General features: G+C 48.9%; 1 protein-coding gene across 3 annotated transcripts in view; it reads right to left on the bottom strand.

Annotated features, from left to right (window-relative positions):
- Window positions 1-17,557, bottom strand: part of GOLM1 (golgi membrane protein 1) — a 55,887-nt gene that overhangs the window by 18,641 nt on the left and 19,689 nt on the right. For all 3 annotated transcript variants that reach the window (XM_049710901.1, XM_004283047.4, XM_049710902.1), the window contains 2 exons: window positions 6,786-6,840; window positions 3,875-3,977 (listed from right to left, as the gene is read on the bottom strand). In XM_049710901.1, the coding sequence (XP_049566858.1) occupies window positions 3,875-3,977; window positions 6,786-6,840 (158 nt within the window). The remainder of the gene's footprint in view (window positions 1-3,874; window positions 3,978-6,785; window positions 6,841-17,557) is intronic.

Here is a 17,557-nt window from a genome sequence, read left to right as displayed (position 1 = left end):
TGACCGGTCTTTGCCACAGGCAGTTTCAAAATGTTTTGAGTCACAGTGACTTCCCTGGTCCAGTGGTAAAGAATCCACCTTCCAATGCAGGGGACGCAGGTTCGATCCCTGGTCAGGGAACTAAGATCCCACATGCCATAGGGCAACTAAGCCCACGCACCTCAACAAGAGAGCCCACGTGCCCTGGAGCCTGCGCGCCGCAACTAGAGAGAGAAAATCCACATGCCACAACTAGAGAGAAGCCTGCGCACCACAACAAAGAGCCCACGCTGCAATGAAAGATCCCCCATGCCTCAACGAAGATCCCACATGCTGCAACTAAGAACCAACGCAGCCAAAAAAGTAAAAGAAAATAAATTTAAAAAACTGTTTTGAGTCACAAAACATTGATAAAATAATTGAATAGCATCCCACGTTGAGAACATAACCAATTACATACTATTATGTTAACGTAAACGGATTAGAGTTGGGGACAGCAGTACAAATTCATGTTTGGTTTAATTTAGATACAGATGAATACATATAGAAATATTTATCAGTATCTACATATAACACGAGTTAGTATACACACACATATATCTCTTGCTCTGTCATCTGAGAGAGCCTAGCAGCAATGACACCCTAGTAGCAACAAACACACCTAGTACCCAGATCTTGGTTTCTAATACCATTCTCCAATAAAAAGAACAAGGGCTCCTTGGAGAAATGGTTGATTGGTTGATTCTAGGACTGGGACAGGAAATACATGAAAATGAGTCTGGAGCATCTTTTGGTGCCAGAGTATAAAAAAGTAATTTTAAAAGCAGCGGGGGACCAAACCCACAATATCAGGGATATGTCAACTGGATAAAGGAATCAACTGAAAGAGTTCCCAATGGCAAAAGCTGGAAAGCATGTAAGCAAAAGAAAAAATAAATAAGACAGTATTAGATTCTAACCCCAAATATGCATGAATCCATACTGATATAAATAATTAGACAGACAGATAAGAAGAGTCGTCAAATCTCCTGTGCAGGAAAACTCCAAATAATCTGTGTAGACACTCCATCCTTGGGGAAGTGGAGCATAACTTCACAATCTTTAAGTGTAGCCTAAGCACAGTGAATTTCTTCCAAAGATGATAGCATAAAGGGAGAAAAAAACAGAGTAACTTTACAGTGCAAAAACCTGATAAACGTTACCTCAATCAGGTGATCAACAGTGGTAAGTCATCCTGATAGCACATACGCTGGATGTGAAGCCATGAGAATAGCACTTTACCTCTGTGACCTTCCTCTCAAAAATGTGCTGCCCCAGTTTCACCACGAGAAAAATTTCTGATAAATCCCAACTGAAGGACATTCTACAAAATACCTGACCAGTACTCCTCAAAACTAATAAAAAATAATCCAGACCATAAAAAGTAAGTAAAGCTTGAGAAACTGTCGCAGCCGCGAGGAGCCTAAGGAAACATAACGAAGAGGGCATGCAGGTATGCTTCAGCGGTCCCTCAAATTGAACATGCAACTCTGTGTATACATCCATTTATAAAACTGCTAACAAGGCGTCTACACCTTTCATCAAATTCTCAGAAAGGGTCTGTAACCAGAGAAAGTTAAGAAAACCTAACTCATTCCAGCTTTCAACATTTGATACACATCAGATATAGGATGGGAAGCATCCTCTATCTGGTACAAGGTTTGGGGCACAACTAGTAAAACAGATGCAGTCAGTCAGCTTTTTCAATTCACCTATCAACTTCCTGAGAGAGAAAAAGTGCATCCTGCGTGCATGGCCACCAGGTTTGAGTATTCTGCTCACTGCCTGTCTGAACACTCCTATATGGGAGCAGAGCTGCCCTCCTTGTCACTGGGTCCTGGCTGATTTCCAGCTAGGTCAAAATCTTCTGGGTCAGCATTTATCAAGTGAGGCCATTAACGGCTTCTTGTATTTCAGTCAATGGAAGGGAAACGTGTGTGTTAAGGTATCTTTCAAGGATGAATAAGAAGACTGGAGCACTTCACTTTGGTCTGAATGCTTTCCAGTGACTACCAGCCTAACTCAGGGTTTCTCAACTGGGCACTGTTGGTGCCCTGGGCCAGATAAACACTCTGTCGTGGGAGCAGCCCTGTGCTTTGCAGGATGTAGCAGCATCTCTGTCCTCTACCCACGATATGCCAGTAACACCTCCTCTGAGTTGTGACAACCAAAAAGTGTCTTGGGACCTTGCCCAAGGTCTCCTGGCAGCAAAACTGCCACCCACTGAGAGCCACTGGCCTAGCTGGAGAAGGTTCCACATGCATGTTTTCTAATGACATTTCCTTTGCATTGTTTGAACGTGTCCTTTGCATATTTATGTATTTGAGGCTTCCTGGTTTTAGTAGTATTTAGTTTTAAAGTGATCAGAAAGATATTATGGTGAGTGGAAGGACATCAGAATCCTTATGAGGAGGTGTTGACCAGATGGCTAAAATCCTTTCATAAGGCAATTTGGCAATTTATACCAACTGACACACTAAACCTACAATCCAGTCTTTTTTTAGAAGGAAATAATCCAAAATAATAACTTTTAAAAGTTATCTGTATTGATGTCAGGCCAATGTACAATAACCAAAACTTAGAATTAACCTAAATATCCAACTGGGAAATGGTGAATTGAATTTGGTACCTCCACATTATGCAGTATTTAATATTTGGAAACAAAATGGAGTTTTAAATACACATCATGCAAGAAAGTAAAAAAATGATTAACAATTTTAATGGTAACTGCAATTATGTAAAAACTCTGTATGAACTTGGACATGGACTAAATAGAAGTAAGTCAAAGAAAAAAGAGGGTGGAGTTAGGGGAGCTGGTTGTCTCAGAATCCCAAAGTTCCTGTGCTTGAGTTATACTGTTGCTATGAAGAAAATGGGAGAAAAATACATAGACTACAACTTTACTTGCTACCCTCTAAACTGGTTTTTACTATCTTACTAATGGGTTTAGCCAAACTTAAAAAGTTTATTGCTTTGTTTTGACCACAGAAGGACTCTGATATGTAACGTGTAGAGTTTTTGTATGTGACTAAAGTCATCAGCTTAAAACAGATTGTCCTAACCATACGCTAGAGATCTAATGTACAGCGTGGTGACTACAGTTAATAATAATGTGTTTTATACTTGCAATTTGCTAAGAGAGTGGATCTCAAGTGTTCTCACCATAGACACAAAAAAGGTAAAGATGGGAGCCTATGGATGGTTAATTAGCTTGGTTGGGGGTATCATTTCACAATGTATAGGTATATCAAAACATCATGTTTTTATGCCTTAAATACATGCAATGATTATTTGTCAATCATACTTCAATAAAGCTAAAAAAAAATAAAAGTACTCCATTCTCACTGCAAAAATTTGGAAAGACACTTAAAAGTCTCAAGAAAACAAAATGCCCACAATGCCAACACCCAGTGATACATTATAGTAATATTATACCAAACTCCTTTTAGTCTATGAGTTTGACTTAGGTCACTTCTGAGCACTTTTGGAACACATTTTTAAAGGCTTTAGATTATTGATTTAACCAGCACACCTGCACTTTATAGAGTTCTCAGTTACATATTTTAAGGTATATTGAGTTAAGTCATTTTTTGCTAAGGAGAACTGCCCTCTTGTAATGAGGAGCCCACTGGCTAACACTTCTCCAGGGCTTTCTGAAGCACTGCTGACACTTAAAAAATAAAATGCATTATGTCTAAAGGACATGACTCCTAAAAGGGACTGAACCTTTTCCTCAAGACCTATATGCTCTATAACAGAAAAGGCCAGTGGAGACTATGCTGCACCCTGTCCACCACCCTCCGCTTAAAAGACATCAGTCCCCCGAGTGGCACACACTTGATGTGGACACACTTACAGGTCGTAGGAGAACTTCCTCTCCAGGTTGGTCTGGTTCTTCTGAAACTGAAGGACATCCTGCTGCAGCCTGCCGTAATTCTTCTGCAGGGCCTTTAACTGGTCTAAACGGAGAGGAGGACACGAAATCACACAGGGCACCGGCATGGCCATCCTGACAACAGCAGACGCACCAAAACCCACCATGGGAACACAATGGGCCGTGGCACCAACAGAATAAGGAGGGGAAAGAGGAAGGGATGAGAGCACGGCCCCTCCCCAGGAACCTCCCCACCCCAGCCCTGGAAGCGGCCCAGAAGATGTGCGATCCTATGGGAACCAGCACCTTGATTCCTTTTCACACATCTCTCCTAAATCTCCTTTTTGACCTGCAACCCTTACAATGCACCAGCAGGTTCTATCCACCTATTTCTCTCCTAGACATCCTAAACCCCGAACTGTCCCACAAGGGCACACACGCCACTGTGTCTCCTGCCCCCAGAAGACGTATCCCTCGATCTGTGAAACACTAATTTCGACATCCAGTCAGATAAGCAGCCACTCCTGCTGCACCCCCTGTTCTCAGCTACCAGGATACCTGCCAGCATCCTGTCATTTGGTCACAGCCCAGTTATTCTCTGAGGCCCCATGTGCACTTAGTCACCTGACCCTCCTATCTGGGAAACAATAGCTTTCTTTGAGGAAATCCATCAGCCGCATCACTGCTGCCCTGATGACTCGGCTCGGAAAAGCTCTGTAGAAAAAAAGCAGCAGCTCACTGACCAAGAGCCAGGCTGGGGACGGTAGAAGGAAAAGCTGCCACAAAGGGGACGCCAGAACGGGCCGAGGGCAGCAACGAGGGCCTGAAACACGGCCCTGGACAGACACCGGAGTTTCCCCAAGGTCTGTCCTCACAACCCTAGACCTACAAGGCTCTCTGGGGGGCAGGAGGGGGGGATCAAATTAAATAAAAGTGAAGGATTCGATGAACTGCTGATACACACAGCAACAGGGAGCCATCTCAAAAGCACTTATTTATACGCCATGCTTGAAAAGACAAAACTACAGGGGTGGACAACTGGTCGCTGGGTGCGGCTGAGGTGAGGGCAGGTGTGGGTGGGGCTTCCTGGAGTGACGGACACGAGCTGTGTCTTGACTCTGGTATCCAGGGGACAGTGCATGTGTCAAAACACACAGAAAGGTACACGGCAAATGGGTAAACTTTATCATGTGTAAATTATACTTCAACAGACCTAACTTAAAAAAAAAATTCCATAATCAAACCGAGCATGGGGCGATGGAATACTACTCAGCAATAAAAAGGAATGAACTATGGCAGCCATAACAGAACGGATGAATTTCAAAATAATTACGCCGCGTCAAAGAAGCCAGACGAAAAAGGGTCTATGCCGTCTGATTCCATGTATACAAAACTATAAAAATTACAAACTCATCTAGAGGGACGGAAAGCAGATCAGAGGGGCCTGGGGAGGATTACCAAGGGGCACAAAGAAACTTCTTGGGCTGATGGATCTGTTCACTGTGGTGGTTTCTTCAACCGTACGTTTACGTCAAAACTTATGTCACACTGTGCAATTTAAATATGTGTAGTTTACTGTATGTCAATTACACCTGATTAAAGCTGTTTAAAAATACTAAGTACAGCAAAGGCTGCAGGCTGTCGTGCCCTACTTGAGGACTGACCAGCAGATCATCAGCTCTGAGAAGCCCCTGGCAGTCAAGCAACCCATTTAAACTTAGTGAATCTCTGAGTTTCCCCTATTAATATTCTTAGAAGCTGATCTGGAACTAGAATTCTAGACCAGCACTGCCAAACAGAACTATAATATTATAAACCACACAGGTCACTTAAAATTTACTAGCAACCACATTTTTAAAAAGTAAATAAAACCAGGTGAAATTAATTTTAATAATATATTTCATTTAACCCAACAGATCCAAAATATTACCATGGCAACATAGAATTAATGTGAGAAATTATGAATGAGACGATTTATATTCTTCTTTTCATACTAAGTCTTTGAAACCTGGTGTGTATTTTACAGTCATAGCACATCTCAATTCAGATGTTAAACAGGAATTGGGAATTCTTGATCTGAATTTAGATTTCATAAAATTTACAGTTAAAAAGGATATTGGTACACCCAAGTTGTCCCAAAGATACTTAAGTTTCCCAATAACTGAGTCAAGTATCAGTTTTAAATTTAAATTGCCGATAATTAAACAAAAATTAAAAATCCAGTTCTTCTGTCCCATGAGCCACATTTCAAACGTTCGCTGGCCACAGGAGGCTTGTGGCTACAGTTCTGGACAGCCCAGTTCTAGACTGACCTTCCCACCTTAGAGGTGGAAACTGAGGCTGAGGGCACTGATGGAGTTTAACTAGGGGCAAAGGTGAGACTAGGGTCAGGTCAGGGATCAGAAGCCCCAGTGCTCCTTTCATCAGGTTCTTAGGCTGCACTGGACCCTGTGACCCCTCCGGTCACACCTCACAGAGGGGCTTCACCCCATCCCTGCCTCCCCCGGCGGCTTCAGAAGGGCCCAAAGAAAAACCCTGGCTGCCAAACTGAATAAGAGTAGCTAGGAAACGGAATTACACTAGGCTGGATCATTTTTATATAAATTTCATGAAGGAAATCTGATTTCTGGGTGACCTAAACACACACACATATATTTCTTAATGTATCACAAAATGAGAATCTGAATTCTCTACGTAACAGCTTGCCATGTATTCAGTAAACTCATAAAAGGAAAAGCTCTTTAAGGAAACATAGTTAGGCAAAAAGAGTAAAGATTACCCAATAGCTTGTAATACCACCCATCATTAGATTGCACTAAGCGACCCTAGAAAAGGACAGAGGGAAGGTGGGTTTCTCCTAACAGGCCTGATGTCTGGGGGGAGTGGAACTCACCTTGCAAGGTTCTGATGAGCCTCTCGCTGGTGGTGATGTTATTCACTAAAACTGCCTGCAAGGAAGATAATCACATAATGAAACACTGGCAACCTGACAACTCAGAAGAGCCCTGACAGATGCGCCTGTGGAAGAAAGGGTGGGAGCGGCCCCCCTCCCACGCTGGGCTGTGAGCCCTCTGCGCCTGGGGAGGGATGAGCACCAGTGTCCCAGCACCCGCCTGCGACCCGAGCAAGGGGCGGGCGGCTCCCCGGCCCTGTTTCAGCTCCGCGCCGGCTGAAGCAGCAACTCCGGCCTTTCTCTGGGGGAGCCCAGGTACAGCCCTGTCTCAGTCAGAAGGCAAACTGAGTTCCAGCCTGGCTGATGGGGAAAAGAAACGGGGGTTCAGCGACCGCTCCGCCTGCGAAGCTTCCCGATCCATTTTAACTTCTGACGTTCTTCCTTCTATCCAGACCCCACGAGCTCCAAGGATGGAGAGGAACTAACTCCCAGTTACACAAAGCTGGGAATGCTGACAACAGAGGAGGAAGAAGCAACACGGGCCTCGGGATAACAGTGAACAACAGTAAAAAGGAAGAAAAGTGAGTGTGGGGCCAGGTGCCGCTCTGGGCACCCCACATCCATGGCCCCATGGCTCTTCACACCAGCTGTGTGAGGGGGCACAATATGATCCCACTGTAGGGGACAGGAAACTGAGGCACAGCTGGCTTTAGAGACTCTGGGTCACGTGGCCTTCTCAAGAGCAAACAGGCAGAGCCCGAGCCTGGGCCCAGCGGGCCTGCCCCAGACACGGAACTCTTCCTTACTGCGTACGTGCCAAAGCGGATGTGAACCCCAGCAGGACAACGATCCCGTGACTGTACCGGGTGCAAAAGCAAACAAGAACCTGAAGAGGGGACCGGAACGTTAAATACCAACACGCGTCACACAGGTAAGTGATGTTCTCTGGACACACACACAGAGGTGCACACTGGGCCATAACATGGAAGTTTCTTACTGTGTCATAATCAACAAGGTTTTGTCAACCTGCTGGCCGTAACCTGGAGACAGGCTGCTGTCTCGTTCCTGGGTAAAGAAGAACATGACAACCACGCCGCCTTCACCCTTCTGTGCCTCTGTTCCCTCCTGGGCCTCTCCGTCCGGCCCTCCGTCCTGGAGGCAGCTTTCTGGAGGAAGGTGTTTCTGGGGTGAGTGCCTAGCTGTGCAATCTGGCCAAATGATTCTGGTGTTTATTTCAGGAGGTCTGACCATGTGGAACATTTCCTGGCACAACAGGAAAGAAGTCACAGTGATACTATCTGTACAGTTAATCTCTCACGGAGAGATCATCAAGAAGAGTGTTTATGGACATTCTGCGTGGGCCAGCGGGGAATCAGATTCACACAGCTCGCAGGTCCTGCTACTCTCAGAAAAGGTTTGCACACATTCAATTAAAAAGGCAAAAGATCGCCCTAAGACACAGCGGTCCCACTTTGGGGTATATATTCAAAAGAACACAAAGCAGGATCTTGAAGAGATATCTGCACCCATGTTCACAGCAGCACTAGTCACACTAGTCAAGAATCGAAGCAACACACGTGTCCCTCAATGGATGAATGGATAAAGAAAATGTGGCATATACATGCAGTGGAATAGAACACAGCCTTTAAAAAGAAAGAATGTCACATGCTACACCACCGGTGAACCTTGAGGACATCATGCTAAGCCAATCACAGATGGGCAAGTACTGTATGATTCTACTCACAAGCAGTGTCTAAAGCAGATGGAATCATGAAAACGTGAAGTAGAAAGGTGGCTGCCAAGGGTGGGGGAGGGGGGGGGAGGGGTAGGTGGAGGGGACGGATTAGGGTTTAATGGGCGTAAAGTCTCAGTGTTGCTAGACGAAAAAGTTCCAGACATTTGCAGCACAACAATATGAATATATTGAACACAACTGAATTGTACACTTCAATTTCCACCTTGCATGGGTATCAAAACCACCTTCCCTCTGAACGACAGTGCTGAAACAGAACAGAAAAATAACAGGATTAGAGAAATGCAAATCAAAACTACAATGAGATAGCATCTCACATCAGTCAGAATGGCCATCATCAAAAAATCTAGAAACAATAAATGCTGGAGAGGGTGTGGAGAAAAGGGAACACTCCTGCACTGTTGGTGGGAATGTGAATTGGTACAGCCACTATGGAGAACAGTATGGAGGTTCCTTAAAAAACTACAAATAGAACAACCATACGACCCAGCAATCCCACTACTGGGCATACACCCTGAGAAAACCATAATTCAAAAAGAGTCATGTACCACAATGTTCATTGCAGCTCTATTTACAATAGCCCGGAGATGGACTAAGTGTCCATCATCGGATGAATGGATAAAGAAGATGTGGCACATATATACAATGGAATATTACTCAGCCATAAAAGGAAACGAAATTGAGCTATTTGTAATGAGGTGGATGGACCTAGAGTCTGTCATACAGAGTGAAGTAAGTCAGAAAGAGAAAGACAAATACCGTATGCTAACACATATATATGGAATTAAAAAAAAATGTCATGAAGAACCTAGGGGTAAGACAGGAATAAAGACACAGACCTATTAGAGAATGGACTTGAGGATATGGGGAGGGGGAAGGGTAAACTGGGACAAAGTGAGAGAGTGGCATGGACATATATACACTACCAAATGTAAGGTAGATTAGCTAGTGGGAAGCAGCCGCATAGCACAGGGAGATCAGCTTGGTGCTTTGTGACCACCTAGAGGGGTGGGATAGGGAGGGTGGGAGGGAGAGAGACGCAAAAGGGAAGAGATATGGGAACATATGTATAACTGATTCACTTTGTTATAAAGCAGAAACTAACACACCATTGTAAAGCAATTACACTGCAATAAAGATGTAAAAAGAAAAAGAAAAGGAGCACTTAAGTGATTACATGCTGATAATCTCGAAAGCCAATCTCTCCTGGGCAAATCATTTCTACAACAATTATGGCAATCTTACTTGCCCCTTCTCCACTCATTCCCCTCAGCCCCACCCAAAAAATCCTTATTAGAGTTTGCAACTGCCTGAGGGCTCAGGAATTGCTCCAATTTGAAACATCTGAAGATATTTCTGTCTCCCACGTGACTTTATTCTTCCAAACAAAATACATTTTAGTTATCTTCCCCCGCCTACTTACGGATGCATGGAAAAATACAGTCTCCACGTAAGTAAATGAGAAAGGAACCATAAAATGCCAGCAAGATCTTTATATCTGCAGTTTTATATTTACCAAAAATCTTGAATCATTTTTAGGAAAACGCTTCTAGCTTTTGGGGGGGTTCAATATAAAGGAAAAAACACCTGCATTAAACAAAATTATTTTTAAATCTTTTTTTTTTTTTTTTTTTTTTTTTGCGGTACGCAGGCCTCTCACTGCTGTGGCCTCTCCCGTTGCGGAGCACAGGCTCCGGACGCGCAGGCTCAGCGGCCATGGCTCACGGGCCCAGCCGCTCCGCGGCATGTGGGATCCTCCCGGACCGGGGCACGAACCCGTGTCCCCTGCATCGGCAGGTGGTCTCTCAACCACTGCGCCACCAGGGAAGCCCACAAAATTATTTTTAAATGAATTACGTATTGTATTCTAAACAACCCAGTTGACTTTCACATTTTGGTGCCGAGAGACTTTGGGGGAGTTGTACTTCCTGGTGCGTGTGACCCGTCCCCTGGAAACTCTCAGCAGCAGACAAGGAAGTGCTACCAGAGTTTAACTGGACACTAAGCTCAGAACACCTCGGAATGAATCACCCACAAGCAAATGTATTATAACCATTCTATTCTAGGCAGGAAATAAGTATATTTGATCAAACTATTTCTCCATTAGATTCCTAAGAAAATAACCTCAACATGTCATAGTAAATTTCCAAAGCAATAAATCTACAGTAGTTTATCATGTTCTGAAAAGCTCAATAAGACACAAATGACTAAATTTGTTAAAATGCTAGCTTTTGAAAAGCTCACTGGAAGTGAGGCTCATCACGTTATAGAAAAGAGAAGGTGACCTTTATTGCTGTGCTTGTTTGGCTCATTAAAATAACCAACCTGCTTTGAAGATGTGGGTCCACCTTAAGCCTTACTAAAGATGACCCTCAAACAATCTAGCCCTTGCCAACCCACCGGCGATCAGGTGCCTGGATAACTTCTTTGTAATGACATTCCTGTTAATGCTCTGGGAGATGAACCTCAAAAAGAATTTAACCTTCGTGACCGGTGAATGACATTAAGAATGAAGGGAAGAATATGAAGTATGCACAAGTTTTTTTACCCCTCATCAATTTCAAAATCTCCCAAAGCAATGCTACCCAAGGGAAACATAATGTCAGTCAGATATGGGAATTTTAAATTCTCTAGCAGTTACATTAAATTAAGTAAAAAGAAACAGGTAGGCAAAGGGTATGAATAGACATTTCCCCAAAGAAGATACACAGATGGCCAAAAGTACATGAAAGATGCTCAGCGTCATTAGAGAAACGCAAATCAAAATGAGAAGGTACCACTTCACAACACTAGAATGGCGACAAGAAAAACAAACAAACGAAAGGAAAATAACAAGTACTGCAAGGACGTGGAGAACGTGGAACCCTCAGACCAAGTTGAGGAGAATGTAAAATGGTGTAGACGCCGAGGAAAACAATTAGGCAGCTCCTCAAACAGCTGAACGGTTATCATATGACCCAGTAATTCTACTGCTAGGTATATCCTCAAGAGAACACATGTCTACACGAAAACTGTCCACCGGACGATGAGGGAAGGAGGGGGAGAAGAAAGGGGAAGAGGGGAGAGGAGGGGAGGGGAGGGGAGGGGAGAGGAGGGGAGAGGAGGGGAGAGAGGGGGAGGGGAGAGGAGGGGAGAGGAGGGGAGAGGAGAGGAGGGGAGAGGAGGGGAGAGGAGGGGAGGGGAGGGGAGGAGGAGGGGAGGTGAGGAGGAGGGGAGGGGAGGTGAGGAGGAGGGGAGGGGAGGGGAGGGGAGAGGAGGGGAGGGGAGGGGAGAGGAGGGGAGGGGAGGGGAGAGGAGGGGAGGGGAGGGGAGAGGAGGGGAGGGGAGGGGAGAGGAGGGGAGGGGAGGGTAGGGTAGAGGAGGGGAGGGGAGGGTAGAGGAGGGGAGGGGAGGAGGGTAGAGGAGGGGAGGGGAGGAGGGTAGAGGAGGGGAGGGGAGAGCAGGAGAGGGGAGCAGAGGGGAGGGGAGGAGGAGGGCAGGGGAGGGGAGAGAAGGGGAGGGGAGAGAAGGGGAAGGGAGAGAAGGGGAGAGGAGGGGAGGGGAGGGGAGGGGAGAGGAGGGGAGAGGAGGGGAGAGGAGGAGAGGGTAGAAGAGGGGAGAGGAGAGGAGGAGGAGGGCAGGCGAGGAGGGGAGGGGAGGGGAGGGGAGGGGAAAGGAGTGGAGGAGAGGGGAGAGGAGGGGGGTAAAGGAGAGGAGGGGAGAGGAGAGGAGGAGGAGGAGGGTAGAGGAGGGGAGGGGGGAGAGCAGGGGAGGGGAGGAGGAGGGCAGGGGAGGGGAGAGGAGGGGAGAGGAGAGGAGGAGGAGGGGAGAGGAGGGGAGAGGAGGGGAGAGGAGAGGAGGGGAGGAGGAGGGGAGAGGAGGGGAAGGAAGAGGAGAGGAGAGGAGGGGAGAGGAGGGGAAGGAAGAGGAGAGGAGAGGAGGGGAGAGGAGGGGAGAAGAGGGGAGGGGAGATGAGGGAGAGGAAGGGAGAGGAGAGGAGAGGAGGAAGAGGGGATAGGAGGGGAGGGGAGGGGCGAGGAGGGTAGAGGAGTGGAGGGGAGAGGAGGGGAGTGGAGGGGAGAGGAGGGGGTAAAGGAGAGGAGGGGAGAGGAGAGGAGAAGGAGGAGGAGGGGAGAGCAGGGGAGATGCCAGTAGAGGAGGCGAGAGGAGGGGAGAGGAGGGGAGAGGAGGGGAGAGGAGGGGAGAGGAGAGGAGGAGGAGGGTAGAGGAGGGTCAGGGAGGGGAGAGGAGGGTAGAGTAGGGGAGAGGAGTGGGGTAAAGGAGGGGAGGGGAGAGCAGGGGAGAGGAATGGAGAGGAGGGGAGGGGAGAGGAGTGGAGAGGAGGGGAGGGGAGAGGAGGAGGAGGGGAGAGGAAGGGAGGGGAGTGGAGAGGGGGGAGAGGAGAGGAGAAGGGGAGGGGAGAGGAGGGGAGAGGAGAGGAGAGGAAGAGGAGGGGAGGAGAGCGGAGAGGATGGGAGAGGATGGGAGGGGAGGGGAGAGGAAGGGAGATGAGAGGAGGGGAGGGGAGGGGAGGAGGAGGGGAGGAGGGGGAGGGGAGGGGAGAGGAGGGGAGAGGAGAGGAGGGGGAGGGGAGAGGAGGGGAGGGGAGAGGAGGGGAGGGGAGAGGAGGGGAGGGGAGAGGAGGGGAGGGGAGAGGAGGGGAGGGGAGAGGAGGGGAGGGGAGAGGAGGGGAGGGGAGAGGAGGAGGAGGGGAGGGGAGGGGTGGGAGCAAACTGAGACTGCCCTCACTGAGAACCTGGGGTAACTGTCTCCCATGTCACAGGCCGCCCAGCCTCTAGCCCACCGTGACCTGGGTCACAGAGAACTGCCAAGAGGACCCAAACAGGGCAGGCCGCGGGAACCCCAGATGGTTCTTTGCTGCCTGTCTAGCAGCTGGCTCTCAGGCGGAGCGGCGTCCTTCTCAGCGCGCAGACCCTGATGGTCTGTCACCAGCTGCCAGGGGACTTGGAGCCCTTCCCCTGGAGCAGCCCACTTGGGGTGCCCCTCCTCAGCACCACGCCCCAGCCCTCACCAGGACAGGCACAACTGGAAAGCTGCCCACACAAGGGCTGGAGCTGGAAAATCTTCCTCCCTGCTTTCAGAGGGAGAAAAGCACTGATGGCAGCACGTACAGCCTCAGCAATCCAAACGCTCCCTGGCTGTCCTTAACCGGCCTGGAAGCGCCCCTGCCGCCAGCAGCGTGGGGTCCAGCCTCCTCCTGACCCACCCGCACAGGCCGCAGGAGGAGCTGGGCTCAGCCCCTTCCGTGGGCGCCAGTTTTCCTGTTCCCAAATGGGAATCCCAACAACTCGCCCTCCCCTGTGGGAGAGGCCACAGTTTGGGAAGTTCTAACTTTCCGCAAGCAGGGTGTACACAGACACGTGGGGACTAAAGAGAAAACTGAACTAAGCGTACGGACCCAGGGCTGCAGCGAGCGCTCCTAACACTTCCCACACTGTTTTAAACAAGAAACAGCAGATCTCACTCATCAGCACCAAAGGGAAACACGTGAAAAGACAGCTAGGTCAAAGACCCTTTTTGTATTTCACATCAAACGCCGTCCTGCAGTGCTGGGTTAGAAGAACAGAGGGTCGGGGAAGTGTGAGGAGGGGAGAACCAGACAAAAGCCACCCGGGGGCGCCCCTCGCTCCCGAGGAGCACGGAGATGCTGATGGAAAGGCTCTTCCCTGTAGGAAGAAGCCGAGCGGAGAGCAAGCACCTCTGCAGGGCTTGTTTCCCTGCCTGTGGACACAGGAGCGCAGAGCACAGAAAACACATGCCCGCCTGCTCAACCGAGACGGTCAGGGGCAATTCACAGACGGGAAGGCAAGACACCGCCCTCCCCATGGAGCTAACCCAGGACATCTCATTGGGTCTTGAACCAAGTAAGCTTCTCCCTTAGTTTCTCCTGACGTCCAGCACCAACCACAACAGACCGCAGGTGCCTTCCCTGCACAGCAGGGACGGCACAGAAAATGTGTTTTGCGGTCTCTCCTTTTTAATGGTGGGGGGTAAATTACTTGAGTTCAATCACAAAGCTGTCTTTGAAGGCTACGTTCAAGCAGCAAACTAAGAGTATTTACCTGAAAACACTGAGTCTTCCGAAACACTTTTTCTCAGGAAACAGATTTTTGGTGGATCGCTTTCACCTGCTTCCCCTTTCTGCCTCTATACAGACCTGTCCCTCACCTCTCCCCACGCCACCTGCCACCCAGGCCTGTCCACTCTTCCTCCTGGCCGTCTCTCGAACATGCTCACTTTACAGAATTCATTCCACTCCTACCTCAATTCAGCTCAGCAACGTGTTTGCGTCAGATATTTCAAGAGATGCCTGAGTGGTCTGCCTCCTCTCTGCCCAGCTCCCTACCCTAAGCACGCTCCCCAGGGGCCTGGGCCCGCCTTTATACCCGCAGATCTGACCTGACAGCCTTGATCTACAGCTTGAACCCTGTGATGGTTCCCCTGCCCTCGAACTCAAGTCCAAACCCCCTAGTGACTTAAAAAAGATCCTCTTCTTAGGACCCCTGCACCCCTCTCTACTCTGCGTCCAACCCCACTCTCTCTACGCCCAACCACCAGGTGCTGTCCCCGCACCCGGGGAGGGACACATTCACCTGTCGCTTCCAGGTGACACCTGAGACGGCTCTCCTCACACAGCGTGCAGACACCCCGCTCCAGCTGCCTGGTGGAAAATGCACTAGGCGTCTGAAGCGTGTAGCTCTTACTTCCTGTGCCCTCCTGAATGGCAAAGGCTAATGCACGTTTTTCAGATTCGTTCCCAGCAGGATTTAGATTCAGATCAGAGGTGTTCACTTGCGACTGGAATGCTGAACAGGGTGAGGGCGCTGGAGGTGCAGAATGCAGCAAGGCATGGGGACTCTGGCTCTGAGCCAGAGGGGCAGCGGCGGCTCCCATCCAGCTCTAGGTCGGGCACAGGGAGCGCGCCTTTGGGGCCAGTCCCGCCTGGTGCCCCAGGAGCCGTCCCTGGCCCGGGGCTGCTCCTCCAGACCTTCCCACCTCTCTATAGTCACCTGCTTCCCTGTACTAAATCCTTTCTGCTTAAAAATCGACCCAACAGACCCATTAACTCGTCTTTCTGCCACATTCGACGGGAAGTGCACAGACAAAGGGCCCGGCCTGGTCCACCACAGGGTTCAAGGCCAGCACCTGGCAGAATAAATACTGAACAGATGGATAGAAATGGACATGGAGAATTAATGGGAATAAAAACAGAAAAGCTATTTTAGAACCCTTGATTCTTCAGTCAACCACAGGGGTAAAAGGTGATAAAAATCAAAAAAACTACTTTTATCTGCACAAGTCCACTCTGATTCCCTAAGAAAACCCACTGTCTGGAAGAAAATCATCACTGTTCCCAGCTACGGAAGAAAGGCTGGCCCAGAAAGAAGAAACTGGAACACTCAGAACTGTGTCCTGCTGTTTGAAAATTCAGTGTGGTGAGGCCAAACGGATGGAAAGAACCAGCAGCCCGGGCCCAGCCCTGCCCCCGCCGGCCACTCTGCAGGCCCCCCCGAGCCGGGTTACCCCTGAGGGCATCAGTCCTCGCCTCCATCTCAGAAGTGACAGTGCCTGTCTCCCAGGCTGGCACGTTGAGAAATGACATGTGTTCACATGTGTGAAAGCATTTTGGGAACTCTAAAGTGGAACAAATGGCCAGACTTCTTAACGCTCGTCATTTCCTATTCAAGAGGCAGAATCTTACAGAGGAAGTCACTCGTAGAAACCAACGCTGCTGCGACCGAGGGAAGCAGCCCCAGCCCAGGTCCAAACACCACACAGGAACCAGGAGGCACACACCTGGGGTCCTCCTGGCCCCAACACCCACCCCCCACACTACCCATCACTCACAACAGGAAAGCCCCAGAAACGCAGGATATTTTCCCACCACACACTTCAAATAACGCCTTCCAGAGCCCCTTCGTGCCCCGCGTCACCGTGCGAGAGAGGACAAACCGGCAGCTGACAGGCCACCTCGACGGGGGGCGCAGGGCACACAGGTGAGTGACAGCGGGGGGCCAAGGCAAGTGGAATGCGGGCCCCTCCTCCCTCCACCTTCCCAGCTGCCTCTTCTATTTAAGATTTCCTCTTCCTGGACACAAAACAGTTAACGTGTCGCCAGCGTCCCCTCTTCCACCCTTCCGCTTCACCATCTTTCTTCTTTTAGGTCAGGAACCACACAGGAACCGTATTTCCACCACAAATGAAATGTTACTCAAACCATCTTCTCTGCACTGCTCAGCGTTAATTTACATATTTTAACAAATAAGTGAAAAGACTCAATATGCCATAGCAGACAAATGGCTGCAAGAAACCGTCCTAGAAAGAACGTCCCAAACACAACTATGGCAAACGAAGCTATTTCTGACTCCCACTTCCGGCAAGTGAGAATGAACACAACAGCAGGACGTTCAGCCTGCCCTGGACAAAGTGCTACTCGGTAATTCAGGGTCTCCCAGACTTCTCCCCCAACCATCTCAGATATTAGGTAATCAGTCCCTCAAATGCCTTTAGGGCCACCACGTGGCTACAGGGCAGTAACTGGTCTGGAGGCTACCCAAGATCATGGTAAGCCTTCAGACCTACAAACATTAACTGGCATTCTGCCAAGAGGAAAAGAATGAATTCAACACTCTGTGCCATCCTCAGGCATCCACGCAGACCTGTACAAGAGACCCTCCATTAGCTTTTGCCAAAACTAACTACAACCTGGGGCTCTGATTCCACTGAGGACCCTTAAAAACCTGTTTTACAGGTATACACCTATACACCTGCACAAAGAAAATAGTATTTCACTGGGAGCTTATGTGAGGATTATTTGTACCCACACAAATGTGGTGGTTTAAAAATATCCCCTCAAGGGGCTTCCCTGGTGGCACAGTGGCTGAGAGTCCGCCTGCCGATGCAGGGGACACGGGTTCGTGCCCCGGTCCGGGAGGATCCCACATGCTGCGGAGCGGCTGGGCCCGTGAGCCATGGCTGCTGAGCCTGCACGTCCGGAGCCTGTGCTCCACAACGGGAG

This window comes from Orcinus orca, chromosome 6 (assembly GCF_937001465.1).
Source record: "Orcinus orca chromosome 6, mOrcOrc1.1, whole genome shotgun sequence".
Classification (NCBI taxonomy): domain Eukaryota; kingdom Metazoa; phylum Chordata; class Mammalia; order Artiodactyla; family Delphinidae; genus Orcinus; species Orcinus orca.
Note: the sequence above shows the minus strand (reverse complement) of the source record. Positions and strands in the feature narration are given on the sequence as shown.